The 21,764-nt window shown below is 32.4% G+C and overlaps 3 protein-coding genes across 7 annotated transcripts; 2 read left to right on the top strand and 1 right to left on the bottom strand.

Annotated features, from left to right (window-relative positions):
• The first annotated feature begins 148 nt into the window (after positions 1–148).
• On the top strand, positions 149–9,644 carry LOC126855437 (NKAP family protein CG6066-like). Of its 3 annotated transcripts, none has more exons than XM_050603083.1 (4): positions 149–390; positions 634–1,844; positions 1,995–2,120; positions 9,437–9,644. In XM_050603083.1, the coding sequence occupies exons 2-4, from the start codon at positions 646–648 to the stop codon at positions 9,444–9,446; spliced, it is 1,335 nt and encodes a 444-aa protein (XP_050459040.1). In that variant the 5' UTR covers positions 149–390; positions 634–645; the 3' UTR covers positions 9,447–9,644. The 3 variants fall into 3 exon arrangements, with proteins under 3 accessions (XP_050459040.1, XP_050459039.1, XP_050459038.1); XM_050603082.1 differs by lacking the exon at positions 9,437–9,644 and adding an exon at positions 3,136–3,302; XM_050603081.1 differs by lacking the exon at positions 9,437–9,644 and adding an exon at positions 3,072–3,113.
• Positions 3,159–20,901, bottom strand: LOC126855435 (gamma-aminobutyric acid receptor alpha-like). 3 transcript variants are annotated; one of them, XM_050603078.1, is made up of 10 exons: positions 20,694–20,901; positions 13,770–13,909; positions 12,293–12,485; positions 11,799–12,019; positions 6,424–6,506; positions 5,884–6,024; positions 4,819–4,971; positions 4,075–4,136; positions 3,895–4,002; positions 3,159–3,584 (listed from the first exon to the last, which is right to left on the bottom strand). In XM_050603078.1, exons 2-10 carry the CDS (start codon positions 13,817–13,819, stop codon positions 3,159–3,161), a joined length of 1,437 nt encoding a protein of 478 aa, XP_050459035.1. In that variant the 5' UTR covers positions 13,820–13,909; positions 20,694–20,901. The 3 variants fall into 3 exon arrangements, with proteins under 3 accessions (XP_050459035.1, XP_050459033.1, XP_050459032.1); XM_050603076.1 differs by having other exon boundaries at positions 3,895–4,136; positions 12,329–12,485; XM_050603075.1 differs by having other exon boundaries at positions 3,895–4,136.
• LOC126855735 (protein FAM133A-like) lies at positions 15,829–18,546 on the top strand. The gene is made up of 5 exons (XM_050603598.1): positions 15,829–15,972; positions 16,130–16,353; positions 16,485–16,599; positions 17,055–17,262; positions 17,794–18,546. The coding sequence occupies exons 1-5, from the start codon at positions 15,829–15,831 to the stop codon at positions 18,078–18,080; spliced, it is 978 nt and encodes a 325-aa protein (XP_050459555.1). The 3' UTR covers positions 18,081–18,546.
• Positions 20,902–21,764: the final 863 nt, after the last annotated feature.

Here is a 21,764-nt window from a genome sequence, read left to right on the forward strand (position 1 = left end):
GTGATTGGACAATCACAGAAAATGACAAACTAGGAAATTTACTAACTTTATTAAATTAGTAATTTAATTTCTTAGATTGCCACAGAGGCGCCACAGATTATCGATCTTATTGACATCTATGAAACATTTAGCGAGATCTTGTCAAATCAACGCTCAAGGTAAGAAAGGTCGAGAAAAGTTTAAGGTGATTAAGAGTCGATGAAACAAGTAAATGCCTAGCGTATTTTTGCCAACTGTCAATTTTTCAATCGACAAATTGAAAGAAGCGAGAATATTGTTTGATGCAACAATTTTGCAAACGTTTATGAAACGTCGATGATCGATGATTATGATCGACGGAAAAAGAGAAAGCGAGAGTTAGGTTATATTTCCGTAACGATATTGTAATAGGTAGGTAAACATTTCCTAGACATTAAAATTATTCATAAAAGCTAATTTTTCTGCGATTTGTATCTGAAGATGTGTCTTTTTGAAATGAACAATTAAATTTTATTTTGAATAATAAACATAATATTTCTACAGGAAATGCAGTAATTTTATAGATTTTGTCATGCAAAACTTTTGATTATACAAAATATTTATTTTAATACACTTGGATAGAATTGGGTATAAACAAGATTTTTTTGTTGATAGGTAATTGTAATAATGAATAATCCAGAGAAATCTGATGTGCTGGTAGAGTCATCTATCAAAGCGACAAAGGGCAAATCGAAGAGACGATCAGCTTCTTCTTCCAGTAACAACTCTGAGAAAAATAAGAAGAGACGGAATATATGTAGCAAGGACAAGAGAAAGAAGTCAAAACATAGAAGTAGTTCCAATAGTTCCAGTTCTTCTAGCGCTTCAAGTCCAGAGAGAAACGTATATAAAGAAAGAAAGGACAGAGATGAGAATACAGAGCACAAAACTAAAAGATATGAAAATGGTATGGATTCGCAGAGAAGAAGTGGCAAGTACAATGATCAAAGATGGCATAACAAGAGATGGTATAACAATCATATACCGTATAATCGGAAAGATTATGGTCATTTTAACTTACGCCCTTATAGACGTCAGAATTATTATGATAGAAATAGAAGGGATGCATATAACAATTATCACTACAATAGACACAATAGCAGAAATTATGAAAGAACATCTAGTTATGGCAGGTCAAGATTGCAAGATTATTATAGAAATACTGGCAGAAATGCAACTAGTCAATCTATGCGAGAAGATAGTTCAAAAGAGCGAACAAATCAATCACGAGCCACCTTAATGATGGAAAGACTTGATTCGATAAAGGATAATATGGAAATAGTTGAGCAAGTGAAAGACAAAGAGAAGAAAAAAATAGGAGTTTTTCAAGACAAAACTCAATCAAGTCGCAAAAAATTGAAAAGTAAGAGATCTTTGTCTACTTCTAGCTCCTCTAGCATCAGTAGTACTAGTAGCAGTAGCAACAGTAGCAGCAGCAGCTCTAGTAGCAGCAGCAGCAGCAGCAGTAATACTGACAGTAGTAGCAGCAGCAGTACCAACAGTTCAGAAGATGAAAGAAAACAAAAGAAAGCCAAGAAAAAAGCTAAAAAATTAAAAAAAGCTATGAAAAAACGGAAGAAAAAACGGATGAAGAAGAAATTAAAGAAAAAGCTAAAAAAGTCTACATCTAAGAAAAAGGGATACAGTAAAAAGAAATTTAAAGAAAATAAAGAAATTCAAGGATCTAGTAAAAGAGAGAATACAAAGGAAATTATACCCGAAGTAATGGAAAAAGCAAAAGCTATGGCGCCTATGACAAAAGAGGAATGGGAGAAGAGGCAAAATATGATTCGCAGAATTTATGACCAAGAAACTGGAAGATACAGGTGAATGTATAAATATGTTGTAAAGTAATAGAACAATGATAATGAAACTAATTATACAAAAATTTTATAATTATTGCTCCCGATCTCTGACATTATTTCTCCTACATTTTCTATATAATTATTTAAATGAATGTTTATTTTTTCATAAAGATTAATCAAAGGCGATGGAGAAGTTTTGGAAGAAATCGTTAGCCGAGAACGTCATAAGGAAATTAACAAACAAGCAACCAAAGGAGATGGCGAGTACTTTCAAGCGCACTTAAAGATGAAGGCTCTGTGAGTTTTTTTATGTAATTAATCATAATTGGTCTCTTAAGTTATATGTATATAACTTACCTTTGTCTCATATACACAGTGATGATATTACAATGTGTTTTTATTGTATTGCCATTCTCTAAATGCATTTATCTGAGAATATACATATGATTATAATTCACACATAAGAAAAATAAAATTAAATTTAGGTTTTTTTTACATGATTATTATAGAACGTTATGATATAAAAAAAAAAAATAAAAATAAAAAATTATTATATATAATTCAAATCTTTCTCATTACATTGAGATAGAAACAAAAATAAAATAAAATTTACTCACGTAATACAAGAAAATAATTATTGAAATAGAATATTTTAAAATAAATTTTAATTATAGTATACATGTATATAATAAAAATTTATTTTAAGTTTAAAATTTATTTAAAAATATTTTATTCTGATAGTTATTTCCTTGTGTTATATGTAAATAAATTTAATTTAATTTTTATTTCTACATTGTATATAAATATATATGTATGTATGTATTTTCTTTTTGAGAGAAAATACAAAATATATATGTATGTATGTATGTATATGTATATGATTCGCGCGCGTACATAACATTGAAAGATAAATGTCCACTTATTAATAATTTTATTGCATGTTATTTGACACCAGTATAACGTATTATTAACATATCAATAGTTTAGCTGTTATATTTTACACTGGAGTCTCTTTCTCTCTCTTTCTCTCTCTCTTCGAATCCCCACATTTTTTTGGATGAATGCTAGAATCTTATCTTATCGCGAAACTTCCGCGACAAATCCTTCGCTTTTCATTCTTCTAAATTTCCATTTTATCCGAGATAAAATCTCATCATTTTCATAACGGTATTTTAATAATTCGAGAGAAATTATGTAGTTATAATGCAAAATTTACATGTAACATTTTATTTCTTTTCACTCTTGTAGAAGAAAATTATCCGAATTTTTTTAATTACCAATTTTCATGCGCAAAACTTTGCAAAACTTGAAGAAGCAAGATTCGATGAATGCATATTACGCGGTATTGGAATTGTAATAGTGGATTCGTTCGCTGCGCGAGAGATATGCATACCAGTAGAAGACATTGATGGCTAGAAAAAAGAGGGGAAACACTACGCGACTGGCACGGTCGATCTTCGATACCGAGTTATATCTGGGCGTCCTTCGGCGTCGTCTTCTAGAGGTGGACAATGTCGTTTGTCTGGAAGATAACGGAGGCGGCGGTAGCGGCGATTTCGTTGTCGTTTTCGCCGTTATCGCCGTTGTCTGTCGCGATGGTGGACTACAGGTGACGCAAGATATTTGCCAATGACTAGCCACCGTGGAATCTTTATCGGGATGTATCGAAATCGCTGATAATGGTATCACTTCTATCATGCTATCGCCATTTATAAAGTTGCCATGATTGCGTCCTCGTGCTCCGGAATTTTTTCGACATGCCTGAAACAATTTTTGCGGGAGCAAATCGAGATATTGCATTGAATAAAAAATTGAACAACTTTAAATACTTAAAAATGAAATAAAAAAATATTTCATATATGTATATACATACATATATAAATATATTTATAGTAAAGTATTTTCGACAAAACAAACGAATCTACGAATATATAACTTATATATTTAGTCAGATTTAAATGATTTTTGATAAGATTTATATCTGCTGTTAAGAAACAAAAGGAAATTGAACAAATATAAGAATTAATAATTTCCTGCTTGTTTATGTATTTCTTTACTAGCTGATTCTTACTTTTCCATCTATGTCTTCTTCTCCGCTCGAACTTTCAGTGTCGCTTAGATCAGAACTGAAATAACATTCGCCCGATCCATATTTGGTGAAGTAGTGCACGACCGCGAACTGTATTATAGTAGCAAAGATGAATGCAAATGAAAGAAAGACGAAGAAATCCAAGGCAGTTGGATAAGGTACCTTTGGCAGATCGGTTCTTGCTTCAAGTCCTAAGAACGTCATTGTCAACACGGTAGTTATACCTGAAACAAGATGTAATGAATGACAATCGAACGAAATTATAAAAGAATCAAATTTATTAGAGTTTAAATGTGAGTAATGACAAAATAATTATTTGGTCATTTATATGTACATAATTGTAATTATATCTTCTCTTGATAAGGTAATTTGCAAAAAATTTTTTTCGTCGCTATTACTCTCTTCTAATTCTTTAATAAAGCTTTCGTGTTGTAAGATTTTCGAGAAATACGACATACATAATAAATAAAATATAATGAAGAAGAGAAAAAAATGGCATTTAATCGATTTCGTATCAATAGAGAGTATATTACGTTCACAGTCGAGATTTTGGAGGTAATGCTTATTATACATCCATAATAGCACAAGTTAAAAAAACTACAATATGTTTTCCATTTTTGATATTCGACGTAGAAAAGCGAGCTTAACGATGTCAGAAATTATTAGCGCATTTGAGAAAGCGTTGCATATTAAATTATGCGGTTTGCACACGCTCTCTCGCTTGCGGTTAATGTAGATTCCTCTTGATACATTTTGTTTCGCACCGCACTATCTCCCTATAAACATTTACGATACACATTTCTCTCATAAATATACACCAAAGCGACGTTCAAGGGGCACATGTTACAACGATGCAAGTCTCAGAGAACACTTAAATTATTAATATCAATGAGCAGCTTCCCTTACCCAACGACACTCGATCGGCAGTGGCTTCTCTGTTTAACCAGAAGGACACCCAAGACAGGACGACCAGCAGGACGCAAGGACCGTATACTTGTATTAGAAAATTACCCATGTGCCTTTGTAAGTGGAAGTATACCAGAAGCATCGAATAGTCCGCTGAAATGTATTTTAATGTCTATAATTATCATAATGAGAATAATGAGCAAAAACTTTAAAAACTTTAAAAATAATCACTTTTAATCAGTGAAAAAGATTGAAAAATTTAAATGCAATGGTTCACGCTTGAATGATTTTGCTATGTAATTTTTGATAAGAGACTAAAAACTCTATAATGCGTGAAACGATACTGTACATTTACAATATTTTAAAAATATTTGTACAATCTTTATAATTTTTCTTTCTGTGTCCAAAATATAATTTTCATTATCTCAACGTGATCATATCTAAATATAATTATTGCTATACAATTTATTATTAATTAATTATATAATAAAATGGCATTGCTTTTTAAATTATTATACGAATTTCTTTATATATATCCGTAGGAAAATTTGATGACTTTAAGCAGATTTTCTTGATAAGTGCACAATCAAATCAGGAAACAGCAAAATTCAAATCAGCTGTTTGCCGTTTACTAATCGATAATCCAATTAAAATTTGCTGCCGAATCTTCTAGAATGCTTGCTTAAGTATATGTAAAGCTTAAGAGAGAAAAAAAGATAGAAGGAGAATGAGAAAGGGGGAAAGACGAGAGTGAGTTGTCTTTAAGAGAAGGCTGCAATTAGTCATCACTTTTGCACGCCGACTTTCGACGCTATTTTTTTTTTTCATTCTTTGCTTCACCTGAAGATATTCCTTTTGTCGATATTAATATGAGGTGCCAGTCAACTTTTTTCTCACGATCAAATTTTTTATAGAAATTCCAGTTTGCGGTTCGTCAGACTCGATTATACTCGATTATGCAATAAATTTTTTTTCTTTTCTTTTAAGTTTTTTTGTCTTTTCGATTTTTGCAAGGAGAAATATGGCTGAACCGGATATTCTTGATATCTGCGAGGTTTCACTCACCATGCGAGAATCCCGGTGCAATGGAGTGATTTGCGGTCGGATTGGCGACCAGATCAAATTGCGACAATTTCATATCCTCCGCTATAGCGACCTGTCTCGCGCTGTTCCACTTGTAGATTATGTCGCGTGTCGTGTAGCCAACTATAAACGGATTAATTTTGCAGTAGCAAAAGAATTAACTTGTCGACCTAACAATGGTTGACAATCAAAGTATGCCTGATCTTTCCTGCCTTGACCATTTAAATAGTAAACGAAAATACGTGAAAAATATTAATAAAATTGTAATTGAATTTGTAATTTTATGTTTCAACGGAATGCATCAAATTAATAGTTAAAAAAAATTGCGCCGCATAATTTTTATGGGATAGGATTACAAATCATTCGAGAAACGAATAAGTTTGACTCCCATTATCCCGTCGTCGAGATCTTATAGTTATAATCGACAGAAATATATATCTCGCGAATAAACACGAAAAATAAAAAAAGAGAAGAACGTATGGCATTTTTGAGGGTCAACAAGCAAATCTTTACTAAACTTACAGCTACCGAATTGCAACGGACATCTCTGCATATCCATGGGAAAATCTTCGAGATTCATCGGACATCCCGCTTTAATGGTAAGTCTGAAACAATAAAGGAACAATAAAGCACAGTTTCAACATATAATTTTAACGTGCAGGCAACATACACGTACAAAACTTTAATTGTTTTTTCAAAAATTGTCAATTGATCACTAGTAATTGCAATATATTAATAATGATGACAATTCTGAGATGCACTTTGCACACTAAATTTATTGAATCCTTGTTTCTTATCACGCAACATTGGAAAATATTGTGACAAAAGTATAGGTAGAATATTTTTGTCAAACGCAAACACATAATGGAATAGTAGTGTTAATATATTCGAGTTTGATCGAGTTGCACTGTGCGTCAAATTTAATTTGACTCCGTCGAGGAAGTTAGAACCGAAGGATGAGAAGATCCGTGGCTAATCGGATCCATCACCCCTCAGTACTCTGCGGCTCGTTCGATCGCTCAATTTATAGAAGACATAGCTTCATGCATAGCTTTCCTGCATCTCAGTACATGCATCGCAATTGCTTTGTATTCTATCATTTTTCGAGGATTTTATTGCATTTTACTGTAAATTTCCGACCACATCTGTCCAAGTTATTTTAGAAAAAGCTTTTCTTAATTTTAACAAATCTGTTTGCACAAAAATAAATTTAATAAAGCCTAATTATTTTGAAAGTTTTCTTCCGTTCAATGTGCAGTACTCGCGTAAACATCAAATAATCTATAATATATCTCTTTCTCGGATTATTTGAAATGTACATATTAATAATACAGTTGGCGTATATAAATATTACGATTAAAATTTATAATCTCTAAAAAACTTTAGCAGAGAAAGAGAATTATGTACAAGTAATTAAAAATAAATATACAAATAGATTTAAAATAATTAAATGGTCTTTTGATATACAATGATAATAGAGAGAAAAAAAGGATATAAAATTTTAAAGCTTAAACCACAATATACATTTATATTAATTTTAAATATTATAAAATATACAAATTAACATTTCTCTTGCACCGTCTTCAAGAAGCTAAAAAAGCAAAAGTTTATGCATTATTTATTACGTATTATGTGTCGAAAAAAATTATATCCGCATGTATAATTTTTAAAATATGAAGATTAGTGCAAAAATTTATATAAGAATATATAGAATAAATAATGAGAGGATAATGAAGAATGACTTATAAAAATACAAGAGAGAAGATAAAAATTTTCATTTTGTACAAAATAGGGTTTCAAGCAAAGGGCTTCGTCACAAAATATGTACATATTTCTCTCACGTATCTCGGCGTCATGCTTTGAGATTGGTACATTTTATGCCCGAAGATGGGGCTCGGGCAATTTGCCTCGGACGATTTTCGGTTTCAATGTGTCGCGCGACTGCTTTCTATCCTCGGTAAGGCTGAATCGGGCAGCAAAACCGGTTACGACAGTCAGCGAAGGAAGAAGTCCGATTATTGGGATGCTAAAAGTTGCGCTTTCGAATAAAATACGAAATGTTGCGTATTTTAAATCAGTTTCCGATTATATTCGACGCAAAGATAGATGAAATCTGTACGTGTGCGCTTTGGTAATTCGTATTAATGATCGAGGTGAATATCATTTTGACCGAAAAATCTTCTTTCTTCGAAGAAATACCGGTTTTTATGCCGGCTCGTTTTAAAATATTGATTGTTTGTTCGTTTATCTTTGATCTATTGTATCTTAAGTGATTTTATATTTTTGAAAAATTATTATAAAGTTCTATCATTTTTAAGCTAGTTGTGACACATGCAGAATTTGCAATTTACAGAATTCATATATTCATACATCATTAATTTACAACTTCAAAAATCCGTTAAAGATTTATAATAATAAAATGGAATTCTTTTCAATTCATTGCAAGTTTATAGCTAAGTTGTGTTCTTTTTAAACAAACGTGGAAAATGTTTTACCAATGATTGCTTTCACGTGATGATTCTACAATTTATTACAATAAATATTTTTCTTTAAAAACTTACATGAGAAGAAATAAAAGGACAAATTTTATTCTTTTATAATGATAAGTTTTTTCTGTTTCATGAATAACGATGAGCGTGGCAGGAGAAGCATAAGATGAAACAAAATCGAATGGGATGAAGTTTAAAAGATGGAAAAGTCTTTGAGAACGCGAGAAAAGAATTAACCGAGCGGCAAAGTTAAAGGCCCAATAAATTAAATAATTCAATAAAAAAATCTTGTGCTTGCGATTTACCACTATACGTTTGAAAAAGTTTTTATAAAAACTTTGCTTCCTCCGTTTACCATGTCAGACAAGTCTGACAGAATTTAACGGACCTAAGAGGAAATCTGCCAATCGGCGAAAAGAGAAAGAGAGAGAGAGTCTCTATATAGCACAGTGTATACTTTATGCTTTACATATTTCCTCGAAATTTGAGATATCTATCTCTCTATTTCTCTCTCTCTCTCTCTCTCTCTCTCTCTCTCTTGGAAATGCAACGAGTTACTTCAACAACTCGTCGTTTTTCTGTTCATGCGTGCATCGTTCTCGCTTTTCAATGCAGCAATTCATCTCCTCTCAGATTCGATCGTCTTTAGTTTCCTTCCTCTCTTTCCATTTGTGTTTACCTCGCCGGTTATTACTGTTATTAGTATGCGGTGTGCTTTCATATTCGCTTACTCTCGTGCTTCCGCTATGATGATGGGTCGTGGGCTTGATTAGCAGCGCAATCTCGCATTATTATTGGTACAGTAAAGCCGAATTCTCGAAAGCTGTTTTAAACATGGATTAAAGAGAACAATTCGCTGCTGTGTATTCCGTGATTATACAAGGGTCCGTTTTGTATCTTGAATTTGTAGTTGCTTTGAATTTTTTTATAATATGTATAATATATTATAGTTAATTATAATAAGTCATTTATTTATCTACTGTATAATCTAAATTGTAGTAATAAGTCGACATAGTTTAACAAAAAATTATATTTGTAATTTCTAGATCAACTTGATCAAGATCAATTCATCTTGGAAATGTTGCGAAATCAGCGAATTCCGGCAAGCTCTCTCTCTTTCTCTCGTCAGTTTAGATGAGCCTCGATAGTCGGATAAAAAGCAGCGACAGCTAATAAAGTGTCGAGTAAATAACACCACGGACGTGATCACGACGTTTTCCAGTACGAATGAATCCGACTGGTCAGAGAAAGGTACGGGACCTCCTTTTTCAAAGAACACTCGAGATGAGACAGCGATTGCAGAAAAGTTTCCCGTTCTCTTCAATGAAAGGTTTCCGTGTAATTATATCCGCAGATGTTCCTCATTTTATATCTAACATTAACCAAATAACAATTTTCTTTAAAGATTAAAATAAAATTTATAAAAATTCACTTAAGAAATATATCATATGTTAAACTGAAAAAAAAAATTAATTATTGAAAGCAATTTTGACATAAATCAGAATTAAAATAAAAATCTTATTTTTTATTATAATACATTATGATATTTTTTAAGATCTCTAACAACGTTCATATATTTAAGTATGCATTGAATGATAATTGTAAACATAACATTATGACATTTTTAACATAAATTAGAATTTTTTTTATATTGGAAATGTAATATGTGTGCTATTGAAAGTTATTCGAATGAAAAGATCGATCTGATAATTTTCCGGAAAATATGCGGCTGCATATATATCCATATTATTTCAATAATATCTCTTTCCACAAGCTTATTTTGATCATTCTCTTTTAAAATTATTCTAACCCATATATGAACATAATAATCAGCAAAGTTAATAGTTGTATTGAATGATATAATATCTGAGAATAGCGTATCTTTTATCAAAATAGTTTGAATATTTTTGAAAGAAAAGATAAGCAAAGATCAATATTTAATTTCATAATTTTATCAATGGAACAATAAATACCAATAAATTTCAAAAAAATCGGTGATGTATTACGCAAGAAAAAAAAAAAAAAATAAAAATAAAAATAAAATAAAATATATATATATTAGAGACAACAGTTTATTTAAGATAACTTCAATTAACATTTTAAATGTGAGTATCATCCCTGAAATATATACATGTTATATTACGTCTTTTTATTTAAATTTCTAGGAGACTCGAACGGCTCAAAAAATCAAAAAATCTCCAGGCGTAGAGTAATTCGGATACCCCGGGTTCATTAAACCTATACTACTCAAGAGTTTACCTCCTGAAAGGTAAGAGAGAAGGAGGAAATGAGGGGATGAAATATAACGGGATACTTATTATTAGCTTGTCATATTTTCCTCCCTCTGTTTCATTAAGCGTTACTTTGCGTTGTTGTACAAGTATGAGAAGTATTTGTATGCCAAATACAAATATGAAAGGGGAAGGCAAGTGTGCTGGATTGAGCAATATATCGAGTTTCTTCTTTGTTAATCCGTTCCCTTTCTCTTGACCTAGTCTTCCGGATCAGCTCCATTGTCCATGATAGAATTAACCCTCGAGTTCGAGATGTCTCAGACCTTGCACATGCCACGTCGCTAAGAAAAGATTTGCAAAGAATCGGCCGAGCGAGCACTGAATCACGTACTCGCTGCGATCCTATCTATGAGATCATATCACTTTGTTCAGTAAACGAGTTATTAACGCGCTATTAATAGACGCGCTATTATTATCTTTTTTCTTGCCTTCGATATGCAATTTTTAAGCCATTAATTTCTCTTGATTTTGCGGAATTTGTAAATTACGTATAAAAGCCAAAAAATTTACTTACTACAATTGATAAAATAACTAATTATAGCACATTTTCAAGTAATATAGCAATATATAGGAAAAAGAAAAGATGTGACAAGGGAGAAGAGGATATTCTTTATAAGAAACTATGACAATAGTAAGAGATGAATGAAATCAGACAAGGGTTATAAATCTCATAACGCTTTTCCAATTGATCGTGAGAGAGAGAGTTGCGCTTCTCACAATCGGGTAACACGATGATAGAGACTAACTCTTTCTCAATGGCATAATAACGTTTGATACAAAATACATTTAAAATGAAATATGGAAGATACTTGATAAGGTTCCTCTCTTTTTATGCCAAAATCATCGAAATAGCTTGATTATATAATAAATGAATATTAAAATAAAACAAGATATATTTATAAATAAATATAAAATGTAATAAATCTCAATTTTATTTGATGTTTTTTGATATTCTGCACATATGTTTTTTCTTATTGTATATAAATTTGTAAGAAATTTTCTGACATCTGCTTTTTGTATAAAAGGCGAGATTTATGACCTCTCCAAGTCGTGTATGTTTTTAGGAGCGATTACATTGAGGTAACATTGAGATATTAATCACGATCATGCATACCTTGAACTGTAAAGTACTCTGCCATCTTGGTAAAGCCTGACAAATTTATTCGGGCTGGTGATCGTATGCAAGTAACTGTGCTTGCCGTTGTAGAAGTATGTGTCGGGTTTCCAGATCCTCGCCAACATGGATATGCTCAACGCGAGTGTTTCCTTACCACCCTGAAAGGCTAAACGTCTGTCGACCCATGATTGCCGAAAGTAACAGTCCATTGAATACGTCTGCGAAAAATTTCAAAATTTGATAAAGTCGATTCTGTGTGTATTTGTGAAATGTTATCCTTGCAATATCTTTATAAATCGAAATAAATAAAGCGTAGAAAATGAATCACGCAAAAAATTTCTTACGTCTAGAAAGAAAGAAAAATTTTTCTACCAAATTTTTGGCAAAATTATCTTTTTATATATATATATATATATAGGCAACTACGAGCCAAGTCAAGAAATCATTTGTCTCGCATACATTGCACGAGATGAACAAAAACTATGACTGACCATATCCACTTCGGAAATGGGACCCATGCTGCGTACCATGATATCGACCTCAACGGTAGCCGGAGGCCCGCCAAAGTCTGGCCTGATACTATTGTCGTAGCCGCGAAGTAGATTGTCCAGCAGATCGCTAATGTTGCTGTGGTTGTTACTTTGCGTTCGCTGTCTAGCAGTCATTCTCGTACCCGCTGCCATTCTAAAATAAGCGTCAGATTGATCGTTTCGGATTAATTTTATAAAGAAAGTTATTTTTTTAATAGAAAAACTTTGCAACTCGACAGCCGTTAAACTCTTTTATTCGTTTGAAGAAGATTAATCAAGGTTGATGAATTCAGTGCGTAAGATTCGAAATTCGGACCTCTCATCAAAAGATTAAATGTGTCCCGTATAGCGAGCAGATTGATCTGCATCAACACAACACGTCGAGCGATTTTCAGCTGTAAGAGAGCTGTGAGAGTGCGCAACTGGTCGAAATTATCGTGTCCTAAATGCTCGCGTATGTATTCCGGCTGGATTCTCCTCACACAATTTTGCGCATACCGATCCATCTATTCATATATGCGCGTATGTATGTATATATGGCAAGTACGTATGGGGTAAGCCACGGTTTATTTTCACTCGATCGCGGCAACGTTCCGAATCCTTGGTGAATGTCTGTGAACATCTCCGTGTATGCATCTGCATACAGCGCGTGTAATTAAAACGTCCGAAATTTACGTGCAAGAGAAAGCTAAATTAAATCAGAATCATACTTGAAGAGCGCATTAAACAAAACCGCTGTCTCTTTCTAATAATCATCGCATTGCCAAATTTACTTTACATTGTTCCGATTTATATTTTTTTAAAGGAAAGCTTGTGTATTCTTTCTTATGTCGGCATGCTTTTAATAGCATTTATTATTAATTGTTTAATACTGAAATACATTCTTAATTGGATTTTTATTTTGGAACATTCAATTATTCTTTGATAATAATTACGCATACCTATAGATAATATTGCCTGTTTACTCGATTCATAATTCAATCTTTTCTTTGTTCTTGTTTCCTCGATGGGATATAATATCATATTAATATCTATCGTTAATATGTAATTAATTGGAGCATCAGTGTCGTCGTAATTGAACGAAGAAAGAATATCTATCCGTGACAGTTTATATATTCATGTATTCCATGATAAAATCGTTTAAACGAAAGTGGCCTTTGTTTTCAATGTATGTAAAAATACTTTCAATTATACGAGTCGTATATAATGGCAACAATGAGTGAGTATATGATTTATTTATACACTATGTAAAGGCCGCATCACTTCTCCTTAAACGAATGCGTAATTAATCGCGTAATTTAGAAATTGTTTCACGAACTGTCATATCGTCGAATTCAAATGAAAAAAATCTTGCACTAAATAAATTTTATAATTGGCATCATTGCAATGCATAGGATAAAACTAAGAAATAGAGATCTATTTTGTAGATTGAACTTACAAAAAGAATGTGATAAGATTGACAAGAGCAAGCAAGATTTTTGACTTCATAATGTTCCAGACGGAATCCTTGCTTTCTTCGAGTGAGCGAAGACTCGCTCATCAATTTGATTTAACAATGGGATTGTTCGATATTTCACGCTGCAACAAAAATTGACAGAACGTTAGTGAAAGTAAAAGTATAATGTTGAAGCACATCAACTTAAATTTAATTTATATACAAGTAGTTAAATATATATTTTTCTCTGTGTTTTTATATTTTCATTACTCGTTCCTTTTTTTTATATACAATGACTCCAAATAATAGAAATAACGGATCTAACGGACGTCGCAGAGGATCTAACTTTTCAAACGTTTTTTAGATGTCTCTTAAACATCTTTTGCGTTTTATTGGAGTTTTGGGCGTGGAAGCGCGATAACGCGTGGTAGATAGACAGGTGTCGAATTGGTAAATCCCAACGGTAAATGCGTACATTCGCCGGCTGTAGCATGTACATTCGTTCTCTCGAAAATAGTTTGTAGCCAAAGCGACGTACATTTCAAAGCGAACGAACCGCACCGCAACGCAAACAGCTATTTGTACATACATAAATACGGGGGTGCGCTTTGAAAGATGGGCATCGTTCGCCACTAGAGCAGTCTGATTATTAGTGTCGTGATTATTTGCATGTATCCCGGAAGCGAGGATTTTATTCAACGCGGTTTGAAAAGAGTTTGAGAGTGAGAGTTTTTCCAAATTATGCTTATTTTCTAAAAGTATGTCTATAACTAAAAGTATATTGACACGTTAAATGAAAACACTGATAAAGATGATTAATATTTTTGCATTTTTTTTCATTTTTAATTCTTTCCAAAAAAGTCAACTGTTTTTAATCTTTGAAAAATCTGTAAGAAAAAAATTTTCAAGATCTATACCCATGATTTTTGACAGATATATGGTACGATAGATATACGCATGTTTTAGAAATAATAATATAAAGCATCATTTTCGTTATAATGCGAATACATCGTATGCGCGCAACATATATCTGTCAGCGATAGAGAATAGACAAGTTGCATGGTGTTTAACGTACGCATAATGAGAAAGGATAGGCGTTTCCTTAAAGTTTAATTCGTGATTCGAGATTACGATACCGTGAAAATCCCCACTGACACTGACATACCCTGACAGTACTTTGCGTTACAAAACTATAAGTTGAGATGAGACAATATCAATTTTCGACATATTATAGACGGTGACAAAATGCAACGTATCGATTGTCGCGTTTCCAATAAATATTGCAAAATTACTTGCAGAGATCATTAATTTAATAGTCGAGAGTTTTGAAACTCTCTCGTTAAATTATATCAATTTTATTAAATCTCAATTCCTGAAATGAAACCAAATGCGAGGGTCTCAATTTCTTATTCTCTAATCATCGGAATGCTTGGAATGTCAATTTACCTATGCAGGCGCCGAAATGAAAAACTTTCGGGGATTCCGAAAAGAGAAGCATCGTCGAACAGACGAAGCGGATATCGCATGGAGACAACGGACATTTCGGCGACAACTTCGACGCGGATGCTGACATGTCCCAACGAAATTCGCTGTGAATGTTGAATGTTGAAAATCGTGAAAGAAAGATCGGTTCGCATTTACGGATGTATCAAGACTGTTTGTTGCACAAAAAGGAACGATTGGATGTTTCTTGATTTCGAGCGTTTGTCAGATAATATATACAAACGTGGTATTGATTTCGAAATTCAAAGCGGCATCAAAAAGTCGAAGTAAATGTAATCCCGTGATAAATCGACTGGAAAGAGACGCAAAGAGAATTGAATAAATGCACGATATTTATGTGTAAAAAATGTAAATATTTTACGATGTATCTAATTAGAAAACATAAAAATTAAAAGCTCGTGACAATTTACGATTGTCAAACATGAATTATATTAATATTTATACAAATCATCCTTTATCCAGTATCATATATAATAATTTAAAGTTTATCAGATCTAAATTCATCATCTAAAAGTCTGAAACGTTGGTCAAGTGCAATTGTGAATCGTGAAATTTCAAGATGGTTCGACCGTCGAATCCTCGACTCATGGCTCGCGTGTTAGACGCAGTGACGAATCTTGGCAACACCAGAGGTTCATCGGCTCGCGAAGTCCTCAGTTTTATCCGGCAGAGTAACGTATCACCCAAGAATCTGACGCTGCAGGTTTATAACACAAATATATAATTATATGATTGACACATTGCAATTATGAGTTGAATTCTTCTTCTTTGGCAATCTACGCCTTAATTAATAAGGATGAAATTTCAGGTAATCTAGACATGTATAATTTCTTATAATATGTTTGGTGATATGCATGCAGGTGCATCGAGCTTTAAAACATGCGGTGAACGCCGGACTTTTACGACATAGGAGTGGTCGTTACAAAGCATTGGCTACTCTGAATCCCACTTCTGTCTCTACTCCACCTGCCACCAAGGAATCAACTAATGGCGATAAAAAAACTGAGGAGAAGAAAGCGAAATCCGACGAACAAGCGCCGATCGACAAGACGGAAGCCTCTTCTCATCGAACACAGGAGCGCAAGTATGCCTATTATCTTTATAATGAATAGAGAAGTCTGTCTCTTATGGAATAATTGTAAAATATGTAATCCGAGAATAAGATTGGAAATAGATAGCTTATGATTTTCTACTTGATTCTATGTATGAATATAGAAAAAGAACCAAGTCACGGAGACGAAGCAGTAGACATCGCAGTAATAAAATAAGAAGGAGATCGCGACGCTCGCCATATCCTAAACGATCCAATACGTCCATTAAAAATCGAAAGGTGCGATTATCTTAACATTTATTATATGTATTATATTCATTTAAATATATATTTGTTATATTCTCTGTGTGTGTGTGTGTGTGTGTCAACTTTCCGTGGTATAAATGTTACGGCGTTGCATTATCCATTACACTTTGAGCTAAATGAATCCCAAGTGGGAATGAATTGTAACAAGAGCTTACTTAAGACAACTACAATATGATACTTTAATTGTCATTAAGGTAAAGAGAAGGCGGGATCCGAGACCAAAGCCAATACTTGCCAATACTTATTGTATAAATATCATATCTGCGACGTATATTTTACAACGTGAAACAAATCATCATTTAGGCAAATTAAAACCTTGTGAAATTATAACAATTATTACAATTCTTTTCCTTGTACATATTGCTACATATTCAAACGAAAATTATTGGCTGGACAAATCATACGAGATACAATTCTGATATTTACAGCGACGGCAGCGAAAGCATAGGTACGAGAACGAGGAATTCGAGGATCAGTCATCCGGACGGTACATCTTGCACGAAAGGGACGACGAGTCATCCGTACCATTCAATCGCAAAACGAAACGTTCGAGAGTATCCAAGCGAGAGCTCGAGTCCGATTTCTCCGAGGAGAGCGATCGTGAAAGCGACGCGAACCGGAAACGCGTTTCCCGATGTAATTTATATCGCATTGGAATAGAGTAGAATTATAATGGTAGATTGACAATTATGCGCGCTCTTTTTTTTTATTTTATAATTTCCCTTAGACACATACTCTGTAAATTAAGATGACTTATATCTGATTCTTTGATGCCGAGAGAAAATTTTTAATAATACTAGCTTTTGAATTTTTATCAGGGATTTTAATTTTTAAGAAACTGCATCGTGTCAATTTGACTCTTGCACACAATTTTTCCTTCTTTTATATTTTTTATATAAAACAAAAAGAATGAAAAAGGTTAGTCGTGTGTAAAATCTATTATTAAAATTAAAGAATTTAATTTAAATTTAAAGAATGTAATATCAAGTTTGAAATATGTAACCGCGATAATATCCGCATACTAGACTAAACACCAAATTAATTGTAGACATTGCTGGAAAATGTGATTTCTATGTGGCTGAAAATCATGTCCTAGTTTTTCTGTATAATTGCTATTCTTAATTTGCAGTAATTTTGATCCTTAAGCTATAAATATATTTATTTCAGCGAGTAAACCATTGTATCGAGAACCGAGATGCAAAGAAACGCGGGCGAAATCGAGAGGCAGATCAGCATCGCGAGCTCGTAGTCCGCAGATGCTGCAACGAACTGTGCAGCCACGACAGTATCCGATCGAGGAAGTCGGAAATGATAGGCAGCAATACGATGAAGATCACGAGTCGACGGAGCGTGACTTGGCGCGTCGGGAAGCGCACGAGGAGGAAGATGTCGAGGGGGCTCGCGAGCCGAATGGCAGCAACAGCGGCAGCACCCTGGAGAATTCGAGAGACTGAGAGAAAAAATCGCATCTTTTCATTCTATATCTTTCTGCACTTTTTTCCCTTTCTCTTTTTCTCCGCTCATTTCGATATAGTCTTTCACTACTATTTTTTTTTAACGATTGTATACATCAATTTATTTTGTTTTCTATTTTCTTGTCTTGTTTTAAGTGATAAATTTTTTGAGCACTTTAATCGTGTAAAGACAGCTTGAAATATATACCCGCGTGTGTTCTAGAAAGTTTTATACATTTTATATAAAGTGTCCACCACCACTTTTACAACGTATTGTTTTTCATTAGGTTCCTCAACCAATTTTAAATTGATTTTATTTTTATTAGAACATCACAAACGAAGTCATGGCATTTAACTTTCGATTTTGTAGCTTTAAATTATGTAAATACTTGTAAAAGTAAATTATATAAATACATTATCATATATGTTTATATACTAGGGACGATGAAATCATTAGTAATTTATGACGTTCTTTAATAAATTAATAATGCACTATTAACTACTATTGTGATTTAATAAGAAGAACAATCATCGTAATAGTTGATATCTAATACTTTTTGCGCAGCGCATTTATTACTTGTTATCACAAATTGCATAGATAAATGTTGAATCATCCTATTAAATGTCTACTGTCAATGCAATAATGAGAGCCACTTATACTCTAAAATTATCTTATCATAATTAGATATATGGACTTGTCTTGAGGTTCATTTTCTCAACAAAAGTTAAGCATATTATTATGCGTTAAAAAAAGAAACGTTACATTTCAGAGTAAAAGTTCAGCGGATTTATCTATCGATAAATAAATTTTTCATATTAATATCTCCTTTTCTCTTCCAAATTGTAAACATAATAGTTTTGTCAGAGCATAATAACGTAAATAAATTATATCTCACTAAAAATTATTTATCGTGAAAAATGTTTATACTTAATAAAAAGGAGACGGAAGGATATTAACGAAAAAAAGTTTATCTCAAGTTGGTACATTTGCGTGTTGGAATAAATATAACATTTCTCAAAGATATTATGGCCTGATGGCATATTCTCGCGCCTCTTGCCATGATTCTTTGCCTTGAGGAGAGGAAAAGGAGGAAAAGAGACGGATTGGTATCGATGTGATTTATGAAGTTTTCCAACGAGCTATACAAACGACCGTGTATTCTTGAGTAAAGCTCGTTTTCGAGCTCGATTTCAATGTCTTCTCATCGTATCGCCAAAGGATAGATGCTTTCGTTTCTGTTGGGAACCGATAAATGTATGACGGGCAAATACCGGAAAATACTCGAACAAAGTGCGAAAGCTTCCGTCGAAGCGAGGATACTATCGTAAACGTCACTTTTTACGGCATTTTTCTCACCACGGTCGAACGAAGCCTCGAAGCTCGAAGCGTCGCATTTTTCAACGTAACTAAAGCTTTCTGATGTTTATCGGTTTAGCCAATGGCGTTTTATCTTTGCTAGCAAAGTTTTTCGCTCAGCATGATGGCGCGCTGTCTCCCATATTCATTCGGCTCTCTGTACGGGACTGTTTGCCTAAGTTAGTTTAAAATTTTATTTTGTAAAGTTTCTTAAAAAGCACTATACATTTTAATGGCATGTTCATCTTTTGACTGTACACTAACAACAAGTGAGTAGCCAAATCAAATTACTGTTTAATTTGACGCAAACAACACACAATTGTACGTTTGATAATTGTATAATTTAGAAGCATTCAAAATTAATCAGAAAAATATTCTTAATGAAGAATGAGAATGTTTTCCCTTTCGATGAGAAGAAAAAGACACAATAGCTAGATAGTTTGAAAGAATCAAAATAATTAAAAAACGAAGGTACAGTAAAGGATCGTCAACAAAGTTTGTGTAAGTTAAAGTAGAGAAAAGACTTATATTTTTGTACAAAAGCACTTGACTTGATAATTATAACATTATTAAAAATCATGTCACATTGCTTGTCATAAATTGCGGGAAATTATTTTATTTTAATATTGTTTAAGTCGAGTAATTGATTAAAATAAAATCAATGTTATTATAATAATAAAGAAATATGTAAAACAAATGTAAATCTGAAAATAAAATGTATCATAAAATAATGTAAAACAATATATCTAAATACAGCTACTTAAATCATACACAGAATATGTGTGTGCGTGTGTGTGTGTGTGTGTATGTATGTGCTAATTATATTTTTATATCAATTAAAGCTAATGTTATTATCACAAAATTGATTAAATGTTTTAAAATTTCATCAAATTTTTTTTATCATATGTACATATAAAATAAAGAAATGAAAATAGAGAAAAGCATAAAAGGAAAATAAGCATATAGAGAAAATTTTTATCACTTGTACATATATTATTAGAGAAAGATACGCAAAGAGGATATTTTTTTTTTTTTTAATAATGCTATATTTTTAAAAATAATATTTTAAAATTGTTGAAACATTATCAATTTCGCGAATTGTTTTTTTAGTTGAACAAAAATTGCCAATAAATAAAATTGAATAAACATAAATATTTTATTTTATGTGCTTATATATAAAAATGAATTGATTAAACAAAATTCTAAAAAATTTTTCATGAGTCTTAATCTTATCTCATGTTTTTTTAAAAACTTACCAAGAGCGCACATGTTTATGTCATTTTGTGACATTCTGTCTCTTTTAACATTTAGTCACAAAAACAGCAAGGATGTTCTTGACATTTCAAGACCAATCAAATATGTTAATCAAATTATTTCTAGAATATATTTTCATTGTGGAAATTATAATATGATCCCGATGCGGTCTCGGTTGGACAAAGTAAGAATAAGGATCACAGGTAAGGATCGCGAAAAGCACGTGGCGAAGCCACAACGCGCACTGACTGCTCCAAACAGGACAGCTGACGAAGGGTGGAAACGCCGCGCACACACATTTTCCGCTCTCCACTATCAATCCCCACCAACCTTATACTTCTTTCTCCATCTTCGTGTTCTCAATCGTGTAACGATCGTTATAATTATTTTATAAAATTTATCATATTTAACAAGAATAATTTAATTTATAAGGTGAAATGAGAATATTCTTATTATTTTTAGAAAGGAAAGAAGTGTTTAAAAAAAATGACAAAGTTTAACTTGAAATGTATGAAAAAAAAAACTCGATTGGTTGTTCTTGATTAAATTTCGATGGTTAATTATTTTTTCTAATATTTTATCTATCTTTGAATTAATGAAGCTTTTTTTCTTAATAATGTTAATAACAGTGCATTTGATAAAATATTTATAAAATAAAATTGCAATAATACAAAAAAATTAATTATTTATATCTTGATCACACCAATAACTATGTAAACTCAAATTGTCTCATTTTCATTGATCTTAAATTAATTATCCTCTTCTACTTTGAAGATATTAACGTCGAGAAAAAGTTTTGATACTGAGTGATATATGATCTTTCATATATGATCCTCAAAAGATCCACAAAAAGATTCTCGTGTAAGTAATCAATCAATAGAAAGTACTCGGATACATTTTTGTGACCGAGTGCAGAATGACAGAACTGATTTTACCACAACACACATTTCATCGCGACGCAGGATTTTGCTTTCGTTCTCAACGATGCATTAAGGGGCTCATACGATTCTTTATTGAATTTTTAAGTTTCAGACAAGTTTGTCTGATAATGGTATTTTCGATTTATGCACGTG

The sequence above is a fragment of the Cataglyphis hispanica genome, chromosome 16, assembly GCF_021464435.1.
Source record: "Cataglyphis hispanica isolate Lineage 1 chromosome 16, ULB_Chis1_1.0, whole genome shotgun sequence".
NCBI classification, from domain to species: domain Eukaryota; kingdom Metazoa; phylum Arthropoda; class Insecta; order Hymenoptera; family Formicidae; genus Cataglyphis; species Cataglyphis hispanica.